The following is a 19,504-nucleotide window of genomic DNA, read 5'->3' as shown; positions in this document are numbered from 1 at the left end:
TGACTTACTTCTAACTCTAAAGCACAGAGTGGCTGCCACTGCTTTGTGTCTGAATTTTTATTGTAAGACTCAGCCGCTAGGCGGCATGATGACCAACCTTAAGGCCTGTGGCAGTGGAGAAGGGCCCAGGGTGCTGGGTGTCCTGAGGCCTGGGATTGGGCGGGGCACACAGGAGCCCACTGGTGTCAGTGGGCGGTGCTGAGGGCACAAGCTCCCAACATCTCCAGCTCCACAGACGCCCAGGGGCTTCCCAAAGAACAGCCCATTCTCATAAGGCCAGCAGAGGCTGGGGACCAACACCTCCCTCGCCCGTCCTGTGCAGGTCTCGCACTTGCTCCCACTGAACTGATTGGCCCCATCCTGCATGGCCGTTCACCATTCGCTGGGTCTTTGTCCTCGCCCAATCTCGTGACTCCAGTCCTGGGTCGCATGGCGTCTGTGGCCGCACATCCGGCGTCTGCCGGGCCCAGGAGCACGCCTGCTGGGTTTTTATGGAGAGCACTTCTCTACCGCAGAAAACACGGCCTCCCACACAAGGCAAGCTAGTGGGAATCAGGCAAAACCATTCAGCAGGTGAGAGTGTTGATCCAACCCAGCAAACATCCATGGCGGCTGTAGCTGGGGCTGCTCCTGACGGAGCCTCAGGGTTCACCTGCCCGGGCCCACCCCGGCTTTCCAGGGCCAGTGGGTGAAGTGAGCAGGGTCCCAATGGGGGCCGCCATCTGGAGCCACCGTCTTTGCCTCCCTTGGGTCTTCCACAGCAGCATGGGCTGGTGCAGCTCCTTCAGAACATGGCACTGCTTCCTGTCCACCATCCTGGCAAGGAGTGGGGGCCGTTTTAGGGGCTCCAACTCAAGTTCTTCCTGGCTTAATGACTTGTTCCACAGGTCAGGAAATGATGATACCCTCGCAGGCCAAGGAGATATGCGCAGGCCCAGTGGCCCCTGTGTGGTGGACGTGGCCCCTCTGTGTGGTGGACGTGGCCCCTCTGTGTGGACGTGGCCCCTCTGTGTGGTGGACGTGGCCAAGGGCCCTGGAACATCAGGGTTGCTCTCGTCCACCAGCGCTCTCCTGCTCTTCCTCTTCTGAGTTGAGCAAGGCTCCATCATCTGCTGCATGCTGGAGTCCCACTATCCATCAGCCCCACACGGCCCCATGGGTGGGGGCACCGTGCTTGTCCCCCCCCCATCTTGATGCCTGCCAGTCACCCCCCGCCCCACCTCTGCCAGCCCAGAGCCCCTCAGCCCAGATCCCATTTTCTGGCACCACCAGCCCTGGCCCATGGGGAGCAGCCACCTCGGAGCTATGGCACAGTGCTGTCAAGAGCAGGGCCCCAGCACCCCCACCTCCCGAGGAGGCCCCAGCACCCCACTCCCTGCCTGTCAGCCACCAACCAGCTTTGAGAAGCTCTCCCAGCAGGGATGGGCTCGGTCTCAGTGTCCCTGCTGGAATATTAAACAGAGCCACCTGAGTGCCCCAATGTGGCACTTTCTGCCCATCTGCCTTTCTTCGTTACTCCTCCCTCCTCACCCCACTCTCGGCACCCAGGCCAGGCCCTGCACCTGCTCCTGGAGCAGGACTTGACTCCTCTACCTGGACCAGGCAGGTCATGAAAGATGGGGCACTGCCTGAGGTCTCTGCCAGATTCCCAGGTGAGGGAGATCTGCTTTCCCCATGGGGTTGGGGTGGCCATGCTGGCACAAAGGGCTCCCGTGAATCTGGAGCTCACCCAGCAAACATCCAGGCGGCGGCAGCAGCTCTCAAGGTACACTTGTCCTGTGAGCCGCAGAGCCACATTCAGGCTCATCTGGTCCCGCTACCCGACAGCGAGACCCTCAGCCTGTCAGGGGGTCCGCAGCAGATGAGAGACCTGCGAAGCTGCCACAGAAGCCCTCCGCCTTCCACCGCATGCCTGCTGTCCATGGGTGGCTTACTGAAGCCCTTCGTTTTCTCTTTTCAAGATTTCCCATGAAGCTAGCAAAGGCCACAGGCTCTGCAACCCTGATCTTCACTGTTCCCACTCCTTTAGAACACGGCGGTATGGTGGAGCCCAGCGCTTCCCTAACTCGGCCGCCCACTGGAGCAGGCCAGGCAGGGGGTAGGCTCAGGAGCTGTGGGAACCGCCCTGTCCCACCGTGTGGCCAGAGAAGCTGGTTTGGGGATTGGCGCGGCTATGCAGAGATATGACACACAGTGACAAGTACTCCGAGGCCCCTGAGAGTCCCTTATTTGTCTTTCTGGTTCTTCTCTGACATCTAACCTGTGTTCTCCATTCTTGACCTGAAGTTTCACGAGACAGCCTTAAATCCCTCTTTAACTTTCTAGGCTAGCACGAATCCATCTCTGCTGCTTGCAAACAGAATCCTAAATTAATAGAGAAATGCAGCAACTGTTTTGTCAAACCCAGCATAAAAAGAGGAGCCTTTTCAGCCTCAACCTATAAAACCCAGCGCAGTTACTCACACAAGTCAAGGCAGACGGAGCAAGCCCAGCACTTTCTACACAGCAGGCTGCCCCCATCACAGCCAGCCAGCGTCTACACAGCAGGCTGCCCCCATCAGAGCTAGCCAGCGTCTACACAGCAGGCTGCCCCCATCACAGCCAGCCAGTGTCTACACAGCAGGCTGCCCCCATCACAGCCAGCCAGTGTCTACACAGCAGGCTGCCCCCCATCACAGCCAGCCAGTGTCTAGGGCAGCTGCCCCCCCAAACACCCTGGCTCCTCCCAACATCGTACGGGCTGTCCTCATGCTGGAACAAGACACCTCGAGGAGGAAGCAGCTGCCACTCATGGCTGCATACATTGCAGTTTGGTCTCTGCAATGTCACAGGTGTAGTCTTCAGACTTGCTTTTATGTAGCAAACCTAATATGTGAAAGTAACTAGAAAGCTGTTTTCTCCCTTCTGCTTAAAGAGATGATCTTAGTACACTATGAAGCAATCACTTTTTAAACAATCCAACACAGAAATAGTCCGTTACACATTTTAATTAGACATAACTTTTCTTTGAACGAACACACAGATCATTTGGTGAAGTTTTTCCGCTGAAACACCCCATAATTGGTGCAAGGTTTGCAGAACAATTTTGTCCTTATGAAATCAACACCTGCCAGTTCACACATACACACACATATGCACGCATATGAAATATATATGCAAATTATATATCTTTATGGATGAATGGTAACAAAGGAGGAAAAAGCACATCTACCAAATGAGCTGACTGGACTACGGAAGAGAAATGCTGCCTCTTCAGTTTTGTTTTTGGAATGTCCAGGTCAATTGTGATGCCTTCGAACTCCATTCCAAAGTCAAGTCTGAAGCAAGCGAAATTAGAAAGTACAATCTCAACGCCTCCCCGCAAAAGTCCTTCCTTTTTAAGCCACTGCAACCTCATATACAGTGTTCACTCCAGACAAGGATTACAGTGGCTGCCCCTCCTCCGCCCTGCAGCAAGCCCTCCTCTCCCCAAGGAAACTGGACCTGCTTCCAAAACCTAGGATCTCCCAGAGCTCCACTCCTTAACCCAAAGGGTCCTCTCTGCCTTGCTGGCTCACGGTTTTATAGTTACTGTGACCTCCAAGAAAGCAGCAGGACAAATAATGCTTGACTCTGATGTCGCTACAAATTCAGCACACACACCAACCAGCACAATTACCCTTCTTTGCAACTTTAAACCACTTTGGTTGAGGAGCATTCCACTGTGGGCTCACCTTTCGGTACATGTGTGGAGTTACCAAATGGCACAGCACTGTGTAACTATTCCAAACCGACCACAATCCATTTCAAAAGAGGGTGGCCTCACATCAACACTCAAACTTGCTGATGGAAGGCAGCCACGCCACACAAACATGACCTAATATCAACCCTGTGGAAAGAGCATCTTCCGGCCAGGCACGGCGGCTCACGCCCCTAATCCCAGCACTTTGGGAGGCTGAGGCAGGTGGATCACCTGAGATCAGAAGTTTGAGGCCATCCTGGCCAACATGGTGAAACCCTGTCTCTACTAAACATACAAAAATTAGCCAGGCATGGTGGCAGGCACCTGTAGTCCCAGCTACTCGGGAGGCTGAGGCAGGCAAATTACTCGAACCCGGGAGGCAGAGCTTGCAGTGAGGCGAGATTGTGCCACTGCACTCCCGCCTGGCGACAGAATGAGACTGTCTCAAAAAAAAATGCTCGTCTTCCTAACTCTGCAGGACCGGGTCAGCGGGTCAGTGTCGACACCAGCTTGAAGGCTCTGAACATATCTATCTCACTATAGAAGGAAGCTAGGCTGACAGCACACTGGACATTAGAAACAGGATGAGGATTAACAATTTGCCTCGAAAATCATTCACCTACAAAGCAGCTGACTGTGTTTTCTTCATTTAAAGACAAACGCGGAGTGGTTCACACAGGGACACCCAGCAGACCGGACTGCCGCAGGAATGGAGCCCACACCGCTCTTTAGGCAGGGGTCTGACGCATCAGGAAGTACAAACCAGAGGAAGAGTTTCGTCCAGATTTACCGAAAAAATGACTTTTTAGGGGCCGGGTGCCGTGGCCCACACCTGTAATCCCAGCACTGTGGGAGGCCAAGGCGGGGGCGGCAGATCACCTGAGGTCAGGAGTTCGAGACCAGCCTGGCCAACATGGTGAAACCCCGTCTCTACTAACAAAACAAAAATTAGCTGGGTGTGGTAGTGCACGCCTGTAATCCCAGCTACCCAGGAGGCTGAGGCAGGAGAATCGCTTGAACCCAGGAGGCGGAGGCTGTAGTGAGCTGAGATCACACCACTGCACTCCTGCCTGGGTGACAGAGATTCCCTCTCAAAAAAATAAAAAATGAAAATAAAAGTGACTTTTTCTCAGATAAAGCGATGGTGGTAGAGCAGAGAGGCACGCTAGCAGCCACTGAAGAAGAGAAGCATCTGAGCACCCTTAGCGATCACACCACTGCACTCCTGCCTGGGTGAAGCATCCGAGCACCCTTAGCAGGGCGTGGGTGCCGAGAGCAGAGCGTGGCAGGGGGCCCGTGTCTGTTGCAGGCAGTGCATGTTGGCTCTGAGCCCGCCTCCGCCGCACTCAAGGGGTTCCAAGGATTTCAAACAACGCATGCGTGTAAAGCGTGTACAGCTCAGGGTGGAACATGCACTCCATGCATAGTGGCTCTCATACTGCCACGTGGGCTCTATAAGCTTAGGATTTTTAACAGTTTCTCCTATCCCCGTACAGACGGGCAGGAGGGGAGAACACGGCCCTTGAAAGCAGATGGACAACCTGCTCCCGCTCCTGCCTGGCCGCACACTATCAAATCACTGCACACAGGTTACTCGCGGTTCTGGAGAAAAGGTGCCTGGGCTCAGACTGGCTCCAACACTACTACCTGCGTGACCTCAGGCAGGTTAGCTCTTCCACATCTCCGTAAAGCGAGGTGCGTGGTGACAAATTCACACAGCAGGCCCAAGGCTGTGTCCTACCAGGGCCTGTGTGCAAGGCTGGCCCTTGCCTGACATCTGGGAACTCGGATTCTGGGAGACTTCCCAGCACCATTAACTCCTATGAGTGGCTCTGTGGCCACAGTACTCGTGCTCACGGCACAGACCACACCAAACCCACCCTCCTTCTGGACAAGTCGGGAATTCCCACACAGGCCAGGCAGGGGGTACCACATGACCAGCCCTTAGCAAAAGCCCCGGGTGCTGAGTCTCCAGTGAGCTTATTCTTAACAGTTAGGTGTGTCCTGTATGATTCCAGGGAGTGGATCCTGGGGTGTCCACACGTGGCTCCTCTGAGCGCCACCCACACACCCTCTCCCTTTGCTGATTCTGCTCTGTGCTGAGTCCTGTGAGATCTCCCAGCAGGTCACGCACCTGGGGGCTGGCCTTGGGGCACCTCCGCAAAGAGTAACAGTAATACTCACTTCACAGGATTCGACTGAGGATTCCATGAGTGAACAGGTATACAGGCTCAATTCCCAGTAGCTATGTGTGACACGGGGTGATAAGTGCCTGTCGTCTACCTTGTTGGCTGTGGTAAACAATGAGATAATACATATAAAAATATTTTGTAAAGAGTGAAGAATTACACAAATAAAAAGTGGCATTATTACTCATAAATGGCAAGTATTTTGAGTATATATCATTGCTAATAAGTATCTGCTTGCTGAATACAGACACAAGCCAAATTCCAAACACACATTAGGTAACAACTGGATATAACAAACACACATTAGGTAACAACTGCATACAACAAACACACATTAGGTAACAACTGCATACAACAAACACACATTAGGTAACAACTGGATACAAGAAACACTTGGTATTTCCCCTTTATGGAGTGAGAGAGATCTTTAAAATATAAACCCTTGATAATATAATATTACTACTTTCTATTACCTGTTATGCAGTTCTACACATTATCTGACAAATTCTTAATATAATCTGGTGACAGAGAAAAATAATTTGAGGAGAAGGTATTTAGGGAGTGATGAAACAGACAGAAAATTACTTGTGGTAAGGACCAGTATTGTATTTGACTTTTTAAAAAACCATTTTTACCCTGGAGCTAAAATACGAGGTTACACTGTTCTGTTTAATACAATACTGGCAGCCTAAAAATGCTTCAAGAAACCATATCCCCAACAGCGGCAGAGCATCGGGAGGGGACCCTCTGTCTCTGAGGCTTCGGTGCACTTCTGCTCAGAGGGTGGCAGGAGTGGAGGTCGCTGCTGAAGGGTGACAGTGTGGCCATGACACGGGCAGCACGGGAACGGAAGACGCCGGAGACCCAGAAGGCGCATGACTGCCTGGCCTCGAGTCACTAGAAGCAGTTTGATTTCACTCTTGTCTTACTTTTCTAGTATGGCTTCCTCTACTCTCTTAAACTTCTTCAGTTCGACAACAAGTTCCCAGTATTTGAGATAGAGCCACATGAGTCTGCCATTCTGACGTTTGTTGGTGTTCCAGACATCACCACAGTATGTATCGTGCTGAAATATGTCGGTGAGACCGGCTGCCATCTCTAGGTCAGCGGCGACGGGGTCGACAGACGCTCGCACCAGTAAGCTCTTCTCTATCTCCAGCCGCTTGCTGCGAGGAAGAAACAGACTGCAGTAGATATTCTGTCTTTCTGTGAGAACAGCTTCAAATTCTTTCAGCAAAAGCCTGGCTCTCCTTTGCCAGTTTTCCTCCCTTTGCAGGCAGCTCAAATACGTACTTCTCAAAGGCTGCACCTGTCTTTTTTCTTGCATCACCTGGGCCCGTTCCTGTTCCAGAAGCTTCTTTTCTTCTACCAACTTGCGTCCCTGAGAGATAAGGGCTTCTCTGTAACTAGCAGTTCTGTTTTGTTCCTTTTCGAGTTCCAAGGACAACTGAGCGACAGCACGCCGATTTTCTGAGATCATGGCGTGGTACTTGGCTTCCAGATCCTGTTGAAAAGCAGCAGTTCTCCGACGGTAGGCTTCTCTCTCTTTTTCTACTTCTTTCTGGGACTCCCTAGACCAAATCCAACCTGACATGAATGAAGAAAAATACACATAATGAAAAAGTTCGGGCTGAAGTTCTATAATCCTCACTTAAATCATAAGGCAGCTAAGGATAGTGTTTCAGTAAAAGCTTAAGACCTCGGCTGTACCAAGAAGATCACTTCTATGTGAAAATGTGTAACAGGCCAAGTTCTTATCTGAAAACCAGGTAAGGCCTGGGTGAGCAAAAGACCCTAACCCTAACCCTTTCCGTCTTCTAACTGTTTGTTGCTAAGAAGATCTACCACTGCTTTTCTCCTCCTCACAAACCCACCACCATTTGCCTGCTCTGGCTCTAGTACAATTGGCAAAGTTTAAAATGTTTGGGTCGACTTCAACTACCGTTGGCCAGGTTCTTATAAAAGTTGTATTTAGCTTTGCCCGGTGGCGACTAGTAAACGGCCTGAGTTTGAGACACTGCTTATGTTCTGATAAGGACACATAAAAATAAAGTGGGTTAAGAAGTTCAGCCTCAAGACACAGTGGGCCTCTTTCCTCAAACTGGAGACTGCTGGAATCTCACGAAAACGGGACGGGGATTGCTGGGAGGCTGGAGAGGGCACTGCCCGGCTCTGCCCCCCACACCAAGGAGCAGCAGGGCTGGCCTGCGCTGCAGAGAAATCCAGCGCCTCTAAGACCTGATGACTCACACAGCCTGCTGGCCAGCAGGCACCTGGCTCCGGATGGAGCCACCAACCCTTTGTCCATCCCACAAGTAAGAGTTGGATGTGTTTCAACAATAAAAAAAGACAGTGTGATAACAGTTCCATCCACATTCTGAACTAATGCTACTGCTCAATAATATCATACATGTTGGAGCAACTACATGCTAAGTCTTAGTTTTTCCAAACAGCGACGTGTTCTGCTTGTACATTCTAAAAGCAGCACGGAGTTGAGTCTTCTGGAAAACAGGATTGTTTGGCAAATTTTCAAAGCCCAAGGCCCCAAAAGCCACTGAGAGCAGCAGTCTGGGTTCCCTCGTGCGCTTCTATCCTGTAACCCCTCCCCTACTAACTGTGGGACTCCCTCGTCTGCAGCCCCTTCTAGAACCACTGGAGTTTCTATCAACTTTAATGGTTCTCTTCCTCCTTCTGCTGCCTCCCCCAACCCAGGTGGTGTCCTTGGCATTCAATTATTTTCTCCCGGGTCATTAAGGTCACCTTTTTCTTCCAGGTCATTAATGGTCACCTTTGTTTTTCTCCCGGGTCATGAATGACCTTTGTGGGAGCAATTCCATAACAGCAAGATTTCCATTAGCCTGAAAGCCAGTCCCCCTTGGATATGCTGTTGACACTTCACTGCCTAAGCACAAAACCAAACTCATCCTTTCACAACCAAAAATAGCTGCTAGTCCTACTTCAGATGACAACTCAAACTCACGTCACCTTTATCTCCTCCCTTTGACGAGAGCTCACAGGCAGAGGCCTGACCAGGAAAGAAGCTGTTACAACGTCACTTGATAGCACTGAGGGGTTTGCAAAGGTATGTGAGGAGAGAGAAGGGAAGGCTCGTCTGGTTTTGGTGAAGTCAAGAACAGCTTCCTAAAAAGGTGAATGAACAAAGTCTAGAAGGCTGAAGGCTGAGCAGAAGCTGCAAGGAAAAGTCACCCGAAATTAAACGAGCAAGGCAGGCGAGAGCATCGGAGAGTGAGAGCTTCCAGGAGCCAGATGTGCCTGGGGATGGGGCTTATGTCAAGGACAAGCTGGAGCTGCCTCTGGAAAGTCACAGGTGCCAAATGAGAGGGGCCCCCAGGAGACCCGGACAAGGAGCACGGGATATGTTCTGCAGCCACGAGGAGTCAAAGGAATTAATGTGACTTAAGAGCATCCAGGAGGCGTGGGGGGCTGGAGGCGTGGAGGGCTGGAGGTGGGGCTGGGAGGGATGGGTCTGCGAGGGGTGGCGCCGAATCAAGAGGAGACAGGGAGCTGCTCCCTGATACAATCTGGGGACGATCTCAGTCGAGTCACATCATTGACACATCAAACCACTGGAAAACTAACACAGACAATGACGCACACGGTTAAACGTCAGACCCCACCATACAGGCTGTGGTTACTGGGAAGTTTTTGGCTGGACGGGGAGCCAGGCAGGGGAGGCTACAGGCAGCTTTGCAGAGGAAAGTGTGGCAGGACAGGCTGGGTGTCAGGAAAACCTGAATTCCGAGTCTGACCTGACAGACTTTGGGCACACACAACTTTTCAAAGCCTCAGTTTCCGGTGAGACTCCTGCCTCTGGGAAGACGGAGTAGACGTCCTCCCTATTCTTCTTCTAAGTAAACTAAAAATCCTGGACATCATCTGTAAAACAAGATGACTCTGAAAGATGGAGAGAAGGCAGACTGGCTTGGGTCCTTGGGACCCCAGGAACAACACGGGGGCAAGTCCTCTAGATTTTCATTTTGCCTCATAGATCCCATACTTGGAGCTGAAGACAGTCAATTGGAAATCTCAACGGGCGCAGACAAAAAAAGAAACTCCAACAAAGCCTGCTGTCTCTGCCCAAAGGACCACGATAGAGGCCTGGCAAGAGAGAAAACGTTCCGACAGTAATCACTCTACATCAGCCAAATAACACAGAAAAAACTGCAGCCCCACCCCCACCCACATGGGCAAAGGCTGGATGGAGCTGAGGCTCCCACTCCCACCCAGCAGCAAACACAGGGTGGGGTCGGGGGGAGCCACATGGGGAGCAGTGCTGAGGCCTTCCCAGCCAGGGGGCACCAGTACAGGCCAGGGGGCTGGAACTCCCATCCTTTCCTCGGGGGCCCATGGGGGCCAGAGGCTGAGTGGGGAGCCTGGACTTCCATCCCCACCTGGCAGTAAGGAGGCTGCGTGGCCCTTCCCCTGCCAGGGCGCCATTCGAGAAAGCCAGCTAAGACCGAAGGTTTAAATAAAAACCAGTGTTTCATCACGTAATGCCCCAAATGCCCAGGTTCAAACAGAAAATCACTCCTAGTACCAAGGGCCAGGACGGGTCACACTAAATGAACAAAGATGATCAACAGATGCCAATACCTGGATGAGAGATGGCAGTATCATCTGACAAGGACTTTAGAGCAGCTGCCATGACAGAGAGTCTAAGAAAATAAACAGAAGACGTAAAGAAGAACCAAATGAAAATTCTGGAACTGAAAAACAGAACAACTCGAAGAAAAACTGGAATGACGGAATCAGGACTCCCCCACAAACACAGAAACAATCCTTTGCAGCCTGGTCACACACATCATTCCACAACACATAGGGCTGCCCCACAAACATCATTCCACAACACACAGGACTCCCCCACAAACACAGAAACAATCCTTCGCAGCCTGGCCACACACATCATTCCACAACACATAGGACTCCCCCACAAACACAGAAACAACCCTTCGCAGCCTGGCCACACACATCATTCCACAACACACAGGACTCCCCCACAAACACAGAAACAATCCTTTGCAGCCTGGTCACAAACATCATTCCACAATACATAAAACTAATTCTACAGCACGGCCACGTGGGGATTGCTCCAGAGACAAAAGACGGGTTCAATATTCAAAAATCAAGGCAATCTAACACATTACTAAGCTGATGAAGAAAAATCACGATTCCATCAATTTAAACCAAAAAAAATGGACCAAATTCAACACCTATTCATGAAAAACAGGAATACAGGGGAGCTTCCTTGACGTGATAAACAGCATCTACGGAAAACCTGCAGCTGACACTGTACTTAGCTGGGAGAGGCTGAGTGTGTTCTCTGTCAGGTCAGGGACCGTCCAACAGAGTCCCAGAAGCTCCAGCTAGTGCCGGAAGGCAAGACAAGAAATCAAAGGCAAACAGGCTGGAAAGAAGAAATACAACTAAAGTCTTACTCCTTATTAACAAAATTAACTCAGATGGGTAAGGGCTTAAATGTAAAATGTAAAACTAAAACTTTAGGAAGAAAAAACCTTCAGGATCTAGAGCTAGGCAGAATTCTTAGACTTTCCACAAAAAGCATGGTTCATAAAAGGAAACGATGATAAGCTGCCCTTCATCAAAATTACAAGTTTTACACTGCAAATGCCCCCATGAAGAGAATGAAAAGACAGGCTACAGACTGGGAGAGGATACTTGCAAGCCACATATGCAACTAAGGACTAGAATCTAAGACATATTAACAACTCTCAAAACTCAACATTAAAAAACAAACAGTCCTATTAGGAAATGGCTGAAAGGCAAGAATACTCATTTCATCAGGAGGACACGCTGATGGCAATGAGCACGTGAAGAGGCGCTCGACATCACACCCTCGAGCCATGATGAGAAAAGATGCTCAACACTGCACAGGAGAGCCACAGGGAGACGGCACCACACACCCATCAGGATGGGGCAGACGGGACAGCAGTGTGAGCACGCTGATGCTCGACATCGCACACTGCAGCCACAGGGAGACGGCACCACACACCCATCAGGATGGGGCAGACGGGACAGCAGTGAAACACCAAATACTGACCAGGTGGAGAAACCGATCGGCTCTGCATTGCTGGTGAGAACCTAAAACGGTGCAGCAACTCGGGAAACATTTCAGCCCTTTCTTAAAAAACTAAACGTGCAATCTCCATAAAACCCAGTAATTTCACTTCTGGCCCTTTATCCGAGAGAAATGAAAACTTACATCGACACAAAAACCTACACAAGAATGTTTATGAGAGCTTTATTCACAACAGCTGAAAACCGGAAAGGACCCAGATGTCTTTCAGTGGTTAAATACACTGTGGTGCGTCCGTGTCATAAAACACGACTCAGCAATGAAACTGTCCATGAACTACTGATACAGCAACAATCTGCACGGACCTCAGGGGGTTATGCTGAATGAAAAAAGTCAGCCCGAAAGGTTATATACTGTTTGATTCCATTTACATAACATTCTTGAAATGACAAAGTTCTGGAGATGAAGAACAGATCAGTAGCTGCCGGGGGCTGTGGAGGGAGGGGCGGTACACAGGGCAGCACGTGAGGCCCCAGGGATTGGGGTATCTTGACTGCATCCTGGCAGATGTCTTGGCTGTGACACTGCACTATCATTTTGCAGATGCTTCCACTGGGGAAAGCTGGGTAGAGGGTACATGGGCTCTCTGCATTACTGATGACAACTGCATGTGATTTACATGACCCCAAAATAAAATGTTTAATTAAAAGAAACTGAGTTGGGCCCAGTGAACTCAACCAGTCCCTTTCAGCTCTAAAACTATGTTTTCTGGGTCAGGGGAGGAAACAGGAGGTACAGGAACGCTAGAGGGGAGAAAGCACGGAGAGATGGGAAAAGCACGGAGAGAGAGACGGGGAAAGGGCAATCAGGAAGACCGAGAGAAAAGGGGGGAAGCAGAATGACAGAGGAGGTGTGAAGAGAGAGAAGCCCGCTGGAGCGCTGAAATACTGAATATTCTCCCCCGGGAGCTACTCAGGGTAAGAATTTCTCCAGGGACTGCTCTTTCAGGCAAGCACAATTACACACATTTCTATGTTATGTTAAGTAAAAATCTAGTAAATGGGCTGGGCATGGTGGCTCACACCTGTAATCCCAGCACTTTGGGAGGCCGAGGCGGGCAGATCATGAGGTCAGGAGATCGAGACCATCCTGGCCAACATGGTGAAACCCCGTCTCTACTAAAAATACAAAAATTAGCTGGACATGGTGAGGGGTGCCTGTAATCCCAGCTACTCGGGAGGCTGAGGCAGAAGAATCACTTGAACCGGGGAGTCAGAGGTTGCAGCAAGCCGAGATCGCGCCACTGCACTCCAGCCTTGCGACAGGGCAAGACTCTGTCTCAAAAAAAAAAAAAAAACAAAAAAAAACACTAATAAATGAGGCGACTGATCAGGATAAAACTAGCCTCTCGTCAATCAATCAATCAATAGCGCTTATCAAGTATTCATACGTCTGCCTCTTCTTCTAGACTACACTAGGGGCTGGTTAACGCTCTTATGTGCAATAGAACCTCAAACACCTCATAACACACCTTTGGAGAATCCTTACAAGAACACCAAGTTAACAGTTATCTCTGACCACACTACCTCAGCAAAAAACCAGGAAGAAAAAATATTCTTCAACCCTTTTCAGGGACAGAAAGCATCATTTCAAAAGTCCAAGAAGGGAAGGTAAGAATTTCAGAAGTGAAAGTTATCGTGAAAGGCTATAAAAGCTGGAGATGAGTCTGAAAAACAAATGGAAAATGAGTCACTTCAGGGCCTCTCCCAGCCTCAAAGCCAATTAATTATTACATTAGTCAGAGTAATTTTAAGGCTTCCAATCCACTCACCCTAGCCACAGGCAGCAGTAGCCTCTCCAAGTGTTAAGGGTTTTTTTCCCAAGCCTGCAGGCGGATGAGCTTTTTACATGGCAGCCCCTTAGGATTGGATGTGGACCTGCCCTGTCTTTCACCAAGAAGCAAGCACTGCGCAGATCACTGAATCATAAAAACCACCTGCTCTTACCAGCCTCCTCTTCCTCTACAGCAAAACTTCTGACCTGAGACATCGAAGCAGATAAAAAGCCACTACACAAAATGTATCGCTACAACTAGAGGGCAGTTTTGCCTTTCTTCCATTCAATTATTCAGTTTCTCATGTTCCTAAGTGCCAGCCCAGAACCATGGAATGTGAAGAAACACAAAACTCACTCCTCTGCATCAGTGAATTGATTGTGTGGTGGGGATGTAAGTCTGCATATGACCGGCAGGTCCCCAAAGTGGTGCCAAGTCAATCTAAACTAGAGAGAATTTCTGGCCAGGCCAAGCAGAGATTTCATGGATGAAGTCTCCCAAAGACTGATTTCCTAAACATTAAACATCACTGGTTTTCCAAAACTGGTTTTCTTTTTTTTTTTTTTTTTAACCCTGTTGCTCAGGCTGGAGGGCAAGTGGTGCCATCTCCACTCACTGCAGCCTCGACCTCCCAGGCTCCACTGATCTTCCCACCTCAGCCTCCTGAGTAGCTGGGACTACAGGTGTGCACCGCCACGACTCGCTAATTTTTGTATTTTTTGTAGAGATGGGGTTTTGCTGTGTTGCTCAGGCTGGTCACTCGATCTGCCCACCTGGGCCTTGCAGAGTGCTGGGGTTACAGGTGTGAGCCACCACGCCCAGCCCACTGGTTTCCTTTACACCCGTTTTGTTCCCCCAGCAGTCCTTATGAGGGCACCTGAAATAAGGAACCTCCTCCCCGACTTGAGAGCAGCAAAGCCTTGAGAGGGAACTAAGTTATTAAAACCCACCCCACACAAAATGCTTCTAAACGCCTTGGCTGACTTAATCCTTGCAATGTGCTGAGGTTAAGTATGATTATCTATCTCCTGTGAACAGGAAGACTGAGGCTCAGAGGTTAAGTGATTTGCCCACGGTTCACTGCAGGGGATAAAACTCGGCTGTCCCTGGCAGGTCCCAAAGTCACGGCCTTCAGGCTCCCACACCATGCTGCCTCCCTCACCGGGGCTCCACACTCTCAGCCTGGAAAACACGAATTTTAAGAAAACCATGACTTACGAAAAGCAGCCAATCCCAGCATTGGAACCAACAGGGCATAATTCCACCTGCTTCCATCACCACCATCCGCCCTGGAATTAGGCCGGATATTCCAATTTGGGGGATCATTTAGGTTATTCATGGAGATATACCTTGAAGTAAAGAATAAAAACGTTAACTACTTTTATTCAAGAAATTTTTCTTCAGTTTTAACTATGTGCTTGCTGCAGAGCACTGAGGCCCTACGGGATTCAAAGAAGAAAAAAACTAGACCAGGGCCGGGCGTGGTGGCGCGCACCTGCAGTCCCAGCTACTCAGGAGGCTGAGGCAGGAGAATCGCTTGAACCTGGGAGGTGGAGGTTGCAGTGAGTCGAGGTCGCGCCACTGCACTCCAGCCTGGTGACAGAACGAGACTCCGTCTCAAAAAAAAAAAAAAAAAAAAAAAAAAGGAAAAAAAAAACAAGACCTTAGGTGAAAGCGACTCACAATCTGGCTGGGGAAAGTGGAGAAAACAGACATGTCTTAAGCATCTGAAGTGCAGGTAGAATCAGGTAAGTTCTCTGGTACAAATATGTTTAAATGTATGGCTGCCGCGATGGTTAATTTTGTATGTCAACTTGACGGCACCATGAGGTGCTCAGATACGTGGTTAAGCATTATTTCTGCGCGTGTCTGTAAGGGTGTTTTTGGATGAGATTAGCAATTGAACCTTTAAACCAATTCCTCACATGTCTCCCTTCTATTGGTTGTGTCTCTGGAGAACCCTCATACAGTTGTATCGAAGATACAGAATCAACTCGATAAAGTGGGCTCACACGGGACATTTTCATATGAGCCAGGGTTTGAAGACTGAGCAGCATTTTGACAGGAAGAGAAAGAAGGAAAGGGTCTTCCAATCAGAAGGAAGACTGTGAGGAAGGCAGGGAGGGGTGATGTGGGGAAGGTGCAAACAGTGCTAGAAGCTTCTCAGGCCTCCTCGTGGTGGTGATGAATGCGGAGATTACAGAGCTCTCTGCTTCGGGCTCAGCATGCACCCTCCATAACTAGGCTGGGGGCTAACGTTAATAAGAATTTACTAATTGAGTACCTACACGAGGTTGCACGTTTTCACAAAGTAGAGTCACTTTAAGTTTGTTTACATGTGACCTCCACAAACACACACGATTACAAAATAGTTTAGTTAATCAAGGGATGTATAATAAACAAGAGGCCGGAGGCCCCGGGCCGCTCCCGCCCACCTCCGCGGACGAGCGCCCCCCTCCGACCCCATTCCCTGCGGTCTCGACGTTCTGGCCCTTCGGTCTGGGCGATCCCGGAGAACCACCCACGGGGCTTTAAAAATGTTGGAGCCCAACACCTCCCCGGAACAGGGCCCGCTCTACCTCGGTCGGGGAGCGCGGGACCTCAGTGTTCCCCCTAACGCCACAGTCCGCGGGTCCGCTTTGCGCAGGCGCGGCGCCCCCACTCAGCCCCCGCCCCGGGCGTGGCATGGTGCGCAGGCGCGATGTCCCCCACTGCAGCCCCGCTCGACCCCGGCGTGCGCAGGCGCGGTATCCCCCCTCCCCCGCCAGCTCGACCCCGGTGTGGTGCGCAGGCGCAGTCTGCGCAGGGACTGGCGGGACTGCGCGGCGGCAACAGGAGACATGTCGGGGGTCCGGGGCCTGTCGCGGCTGCTGACCGCTCGGCGCCTGGCGCTGGCCAAGGCGGTGAGTCCGTGCCGCGGACCGGGGCAGGGCAGGCGGGGGCCGAGGCGGCGGTAGGAGCGGGACGGTCCCCAGCGGGTCCGAGCGGAGCGGGCGCCGGGTCCCCGCGCCCTCTGTCCCGGGATCGGGAAGGGGCTAAGAGAGCCCTGGGCCGGTGCGAGGGGAAGCCGCGGGGCGGACTCGGGGGCCCGGGGAGCGCGGTCCTTAGTAGGTAGTCCGCGTCCCGGTGAAGGTCACAACCCCGCGGGCTTGCTGGGCGTCCCCTCCGCCGCCTTGGTCCGGGCCTGGGGTCCGGGGACCGCGCGGGCTGAGGTAGCCCCTCGCCTCAGTGCCTGGCAGGTGGACTCGGTGAGGAGTCGTGTCTGCCCAAGGTCACCCGGGCGGATAGCGGCCGGTGGCCGCTCTGGCTGGGCTGGGCCTCTGCCGCCGTCTGTGCGGGTTGTCCTGAGGGGCAGCCCGCAGCCCGTGGGTGGGGCCGGCGGGGCGGTGAAACCGCCCGGGTGGGTGCGAGGAGTGGCCGGGCTCAGCCCGGTGGGCGTCCGGTGGGAAGCGTGGCGCGCCCGAGCTTGGGCTTGCAGTTCGCCTTTCCAGAAAGCGCAAATCTGTGCGTGTCCACTTCGAGACCTTGTAAGTTAAGGGCTTCTACTTTGGGTCGTGTTTGGTGGTCCTTATGCCACCAAAAATGTGCCAGTGTTTAAAAGCAGCTGTGCCAGTTTTTTAAAACTCAGGCGGAGAGCTCAGCGCACTGACCGGGCGAGGACGCCGGGACCTGTGCTTGCCTGTGCGCTGAGTGCCTCGAGGGCCGGGCTCGGCTTAGTCCAGGATGGTGGTCAGGGTTATACTTCCCTGAGCCCTTGCTCTCTGAGTTTGTCTGAATGTGCCCTGTACGATTGCATCTTAAGAATCGGCCTTCTAGGATTTTATTTAATCAAGCTAAATGGGATAGGTTTAGTTGTTTGGTTCTTTTAAATGAACTTACCCACCCACCTCCTTAATTACAAAGTAATTTTAAATTGCAGAGTAAAAATCTCAATAGGAACCAAGGCATTCAGCAATATTGATTTGAATTATGCCTGTAATTGTGCAATTTTCTCCTTTTTGAGATAGTTATTAAAAATCTCGTTGAGTTAAATGTGAGGATTAGTCATACAGCCATCCTGTCAACATCAGAAAGCATGTAAACGTTCTAGTGTGTTGCTGTGGTTGGTGCTGACTGAGCAGAGACCCCTGCCGCATCTTGGGCTTTTAAGAGCTGCTAGGAGGGCGTCCACAAGCAGGAAGGAAAGCCCATGGTCAGTGGGGCTTTTCAGGGGAAATGGGAGCTTGTGATTGCAGAAAAGCTAGAGCTAGTGCCTTTGTCCTTAACCCAGATGGTGCCCGGTGTTCCTTCTGCAGACTAAGACCCTGCCGGCGGCGGAGGCACCTCAGACAGGATGGCAAGATAGCAAAATTGAACCAAAATTTAGTCTTGGGTTTTGTAAAAGTCTTTTTATCTTGATGAAGTTAGCTTTTCCTACAGAAATTCCGCCTGCAAGCAGCATATTTATCGGCATTTCAGATAGGCTTTTTTTCCTGAAGAATTGGAGTTTACAAAGGAACAGCATAATCAAAAAATTAGCAGAAAAAAGAAAAATTCGTGGTAGCCAACTGAGAAATGTGCTTGAAAAATAGATGCTGAGGATAATTTCAGTAAAGTCCAGAGAGAATTTTTTAATCTCATTTTGGCCAGTTCTGTGGTGTTTCGATCATTCTGTATTTACAACTGCTTTCAAGTAACGAACTTATCAGGCTTATTTTGCTTTTGGTTTCTTTTTATGGGCCAGTGCACTGACACAGCTTGCAAACTGTTCGAAAGCAGTTTAATCAGAGGAAAAAGAAAACAAAGAAACTTCAATAGTTACTGGGTTAACTGCTTACTTTAGGTGAAGTTTTTCAAATCCCTTAACATGAACATCCAATATATTGTTCTAGGACAAATTGATTTCTTTTCTTTGAATGGATTGTTCTGAATATGTTTAATGGTGTTCTAGAAATACATTATTTAGGCCATTTATAGTAGTAAACTTTTGCTTTGCTTCTTGGGATAATTGTAACAACAATGGCATTCCATTCTGCATTCTTCATGATGTTTTTCCTGATTTATTTGAAAAATTGTGACTTGTTTTTGATATGAAACCTCGATATTAATATTAGTTGGGAGTCTCAGAGATTTTTCCCAAGGGTCTTTAGATAGGGGGCAAGTCCAGGATCCAGAGCCAGGCCGGCCGACTTGAATCCTCTCTGAGCTTCCGTCTTTCCGTGGGGTTAGTGAGGATTCTGTGGGTAATGTTTGAAACCTTTGGTGATGCTCTTGAGAACCAGGGCTCACAGCCTATGCACAGTAACCATGTGTGAACTGAATTTTTTTTTTTTTTTTTTTTTTTTTTGAGACAGAGTCTCACTCTGTCCCCCAGGCTGGAGTGCAGTGGCGCAATCTCGGCTCACTGCAAGCTCTGCCTCCCGGGTTCACGCCATTCTCCTGCCTCAGCCTCCTGAGTAGCTGGGACTACAGGCACCTGCCATCATGCCCGGCTAATTTTTTTGTATTTTTAATAGAGACGGGGTTTCACCATGTTAGCCAGAATGGTCTCCATCTCCTGACCTCGTGATCCGCCCGCCTCGGTCTCCCAAAGGGCTGGTATTACAGGTGTGAGCCACCACGCCCGGCCGAACTGTATTTTAAGTATCCCTGTTTTTAAAATAATAAACACTAAAATTCTAGTGAGAATAATTACACGCAGTTGTAAAAGAATCAGTGAGTATACC

General features: G+C 50.4%; 2 protein-coding genes across 3 annotated transcripts in view; one reads left to right on the top strand and one right to left on the bottom strand.

Moving 5' to 3' along the window:
* Positions 1 to 2,971: 2,971 nt before the first annotated feature.
* Positions 2,972 to 16,501, bottom strand: CCDC127 (coiled-coil domain containing 127). 2 transcript variants are annotated; one of them, XR_008673305.2, is made up of 4 exons: positions 16,379 to 16,501; positions 15,018 to 15,148; positions 4,972 to 7,497; positions 2,972 to 4,922 (listed from the first exon to the last, which is right to left on the bottom strand). XR_008673305.2 is itself a non-coding variant. In XM_004059104.4 (3 exons), the coding sequence occupies exons 2-3, from the start codon at positions 15,136 to 15,138 to the stop codon at positions 6,836 to 6,838; spliced, it is 783 nt and encodes a 260-aa protein (XP_004059152.1). In that variant the 5' UTR covers positions 15,139 to 15,148; positions 16,379 to 16,501; the 3' UTR covers positions 2,972 to 6,835. The 2 variants fall into 2 exon arrangements, 1 of the variants encoding a protein (XP_004059152.1); XM_004059104.4 differs by having other exon boundaries at positions 2,972 to 7,497.
* Positions 16,502 to 16,514: 13 nt separating this feature from the next.
* The window catches only part of SDHA (succinate dehydrogenase complex flavoprotein subunit A), a 37,393-nt gene continuing 34,403 nt past the window's right edge, over positions 16,515 to 19,504 (top strand). Inside the window, exon 1 of the mRNA XM_031003503.3 lies at positions 16,515 to 16,702. Coding sequence (XP_030859363.1) covers positions 16,640 to 16,702 — 63 coding nt within the window. The 5' untranslated portion in view covers positions 16,515 to 16,639. The remainder of the gene's footprint in view (positions 16,703 to 19,504) is intronic.

This window comes from Gorilla gorilla, chromosome 19, assembly GCF_029281585.2.
Source record: "Gorilla gorilla gorilla isolate KB3781 chromosome 19, NHGRI_mGorGor1-v2.1_pri, whole genome shotgun sequence".
NCBI classification, from domain to species: Eukaryota; Metazoa; Chordata; class Mammalia; order Primates; family Hominidae; genus Gorilla; species Gorilla gorilla.
This window is presented reverse-complemented; position numbering and strand designations above follow the sequence as displayed.

Bases quoted from the DNA above. Each gene is read 5' to 3' on its own strand.
- CCDC127 (XM_004059104.4), bottom strand. From the start codon at position 15,138: ATGAATAACCTAAATGATCCCCCAAATTGGAATATCCGGCCTAATTCC. The intron at 7,498-15,017 runs GTAAGTCATGGT...CATTCATGTCAG, and splicing joins GCTGGGATTGGCTGCTTTTC to GTTGGATTTGGTCTAGGGAG.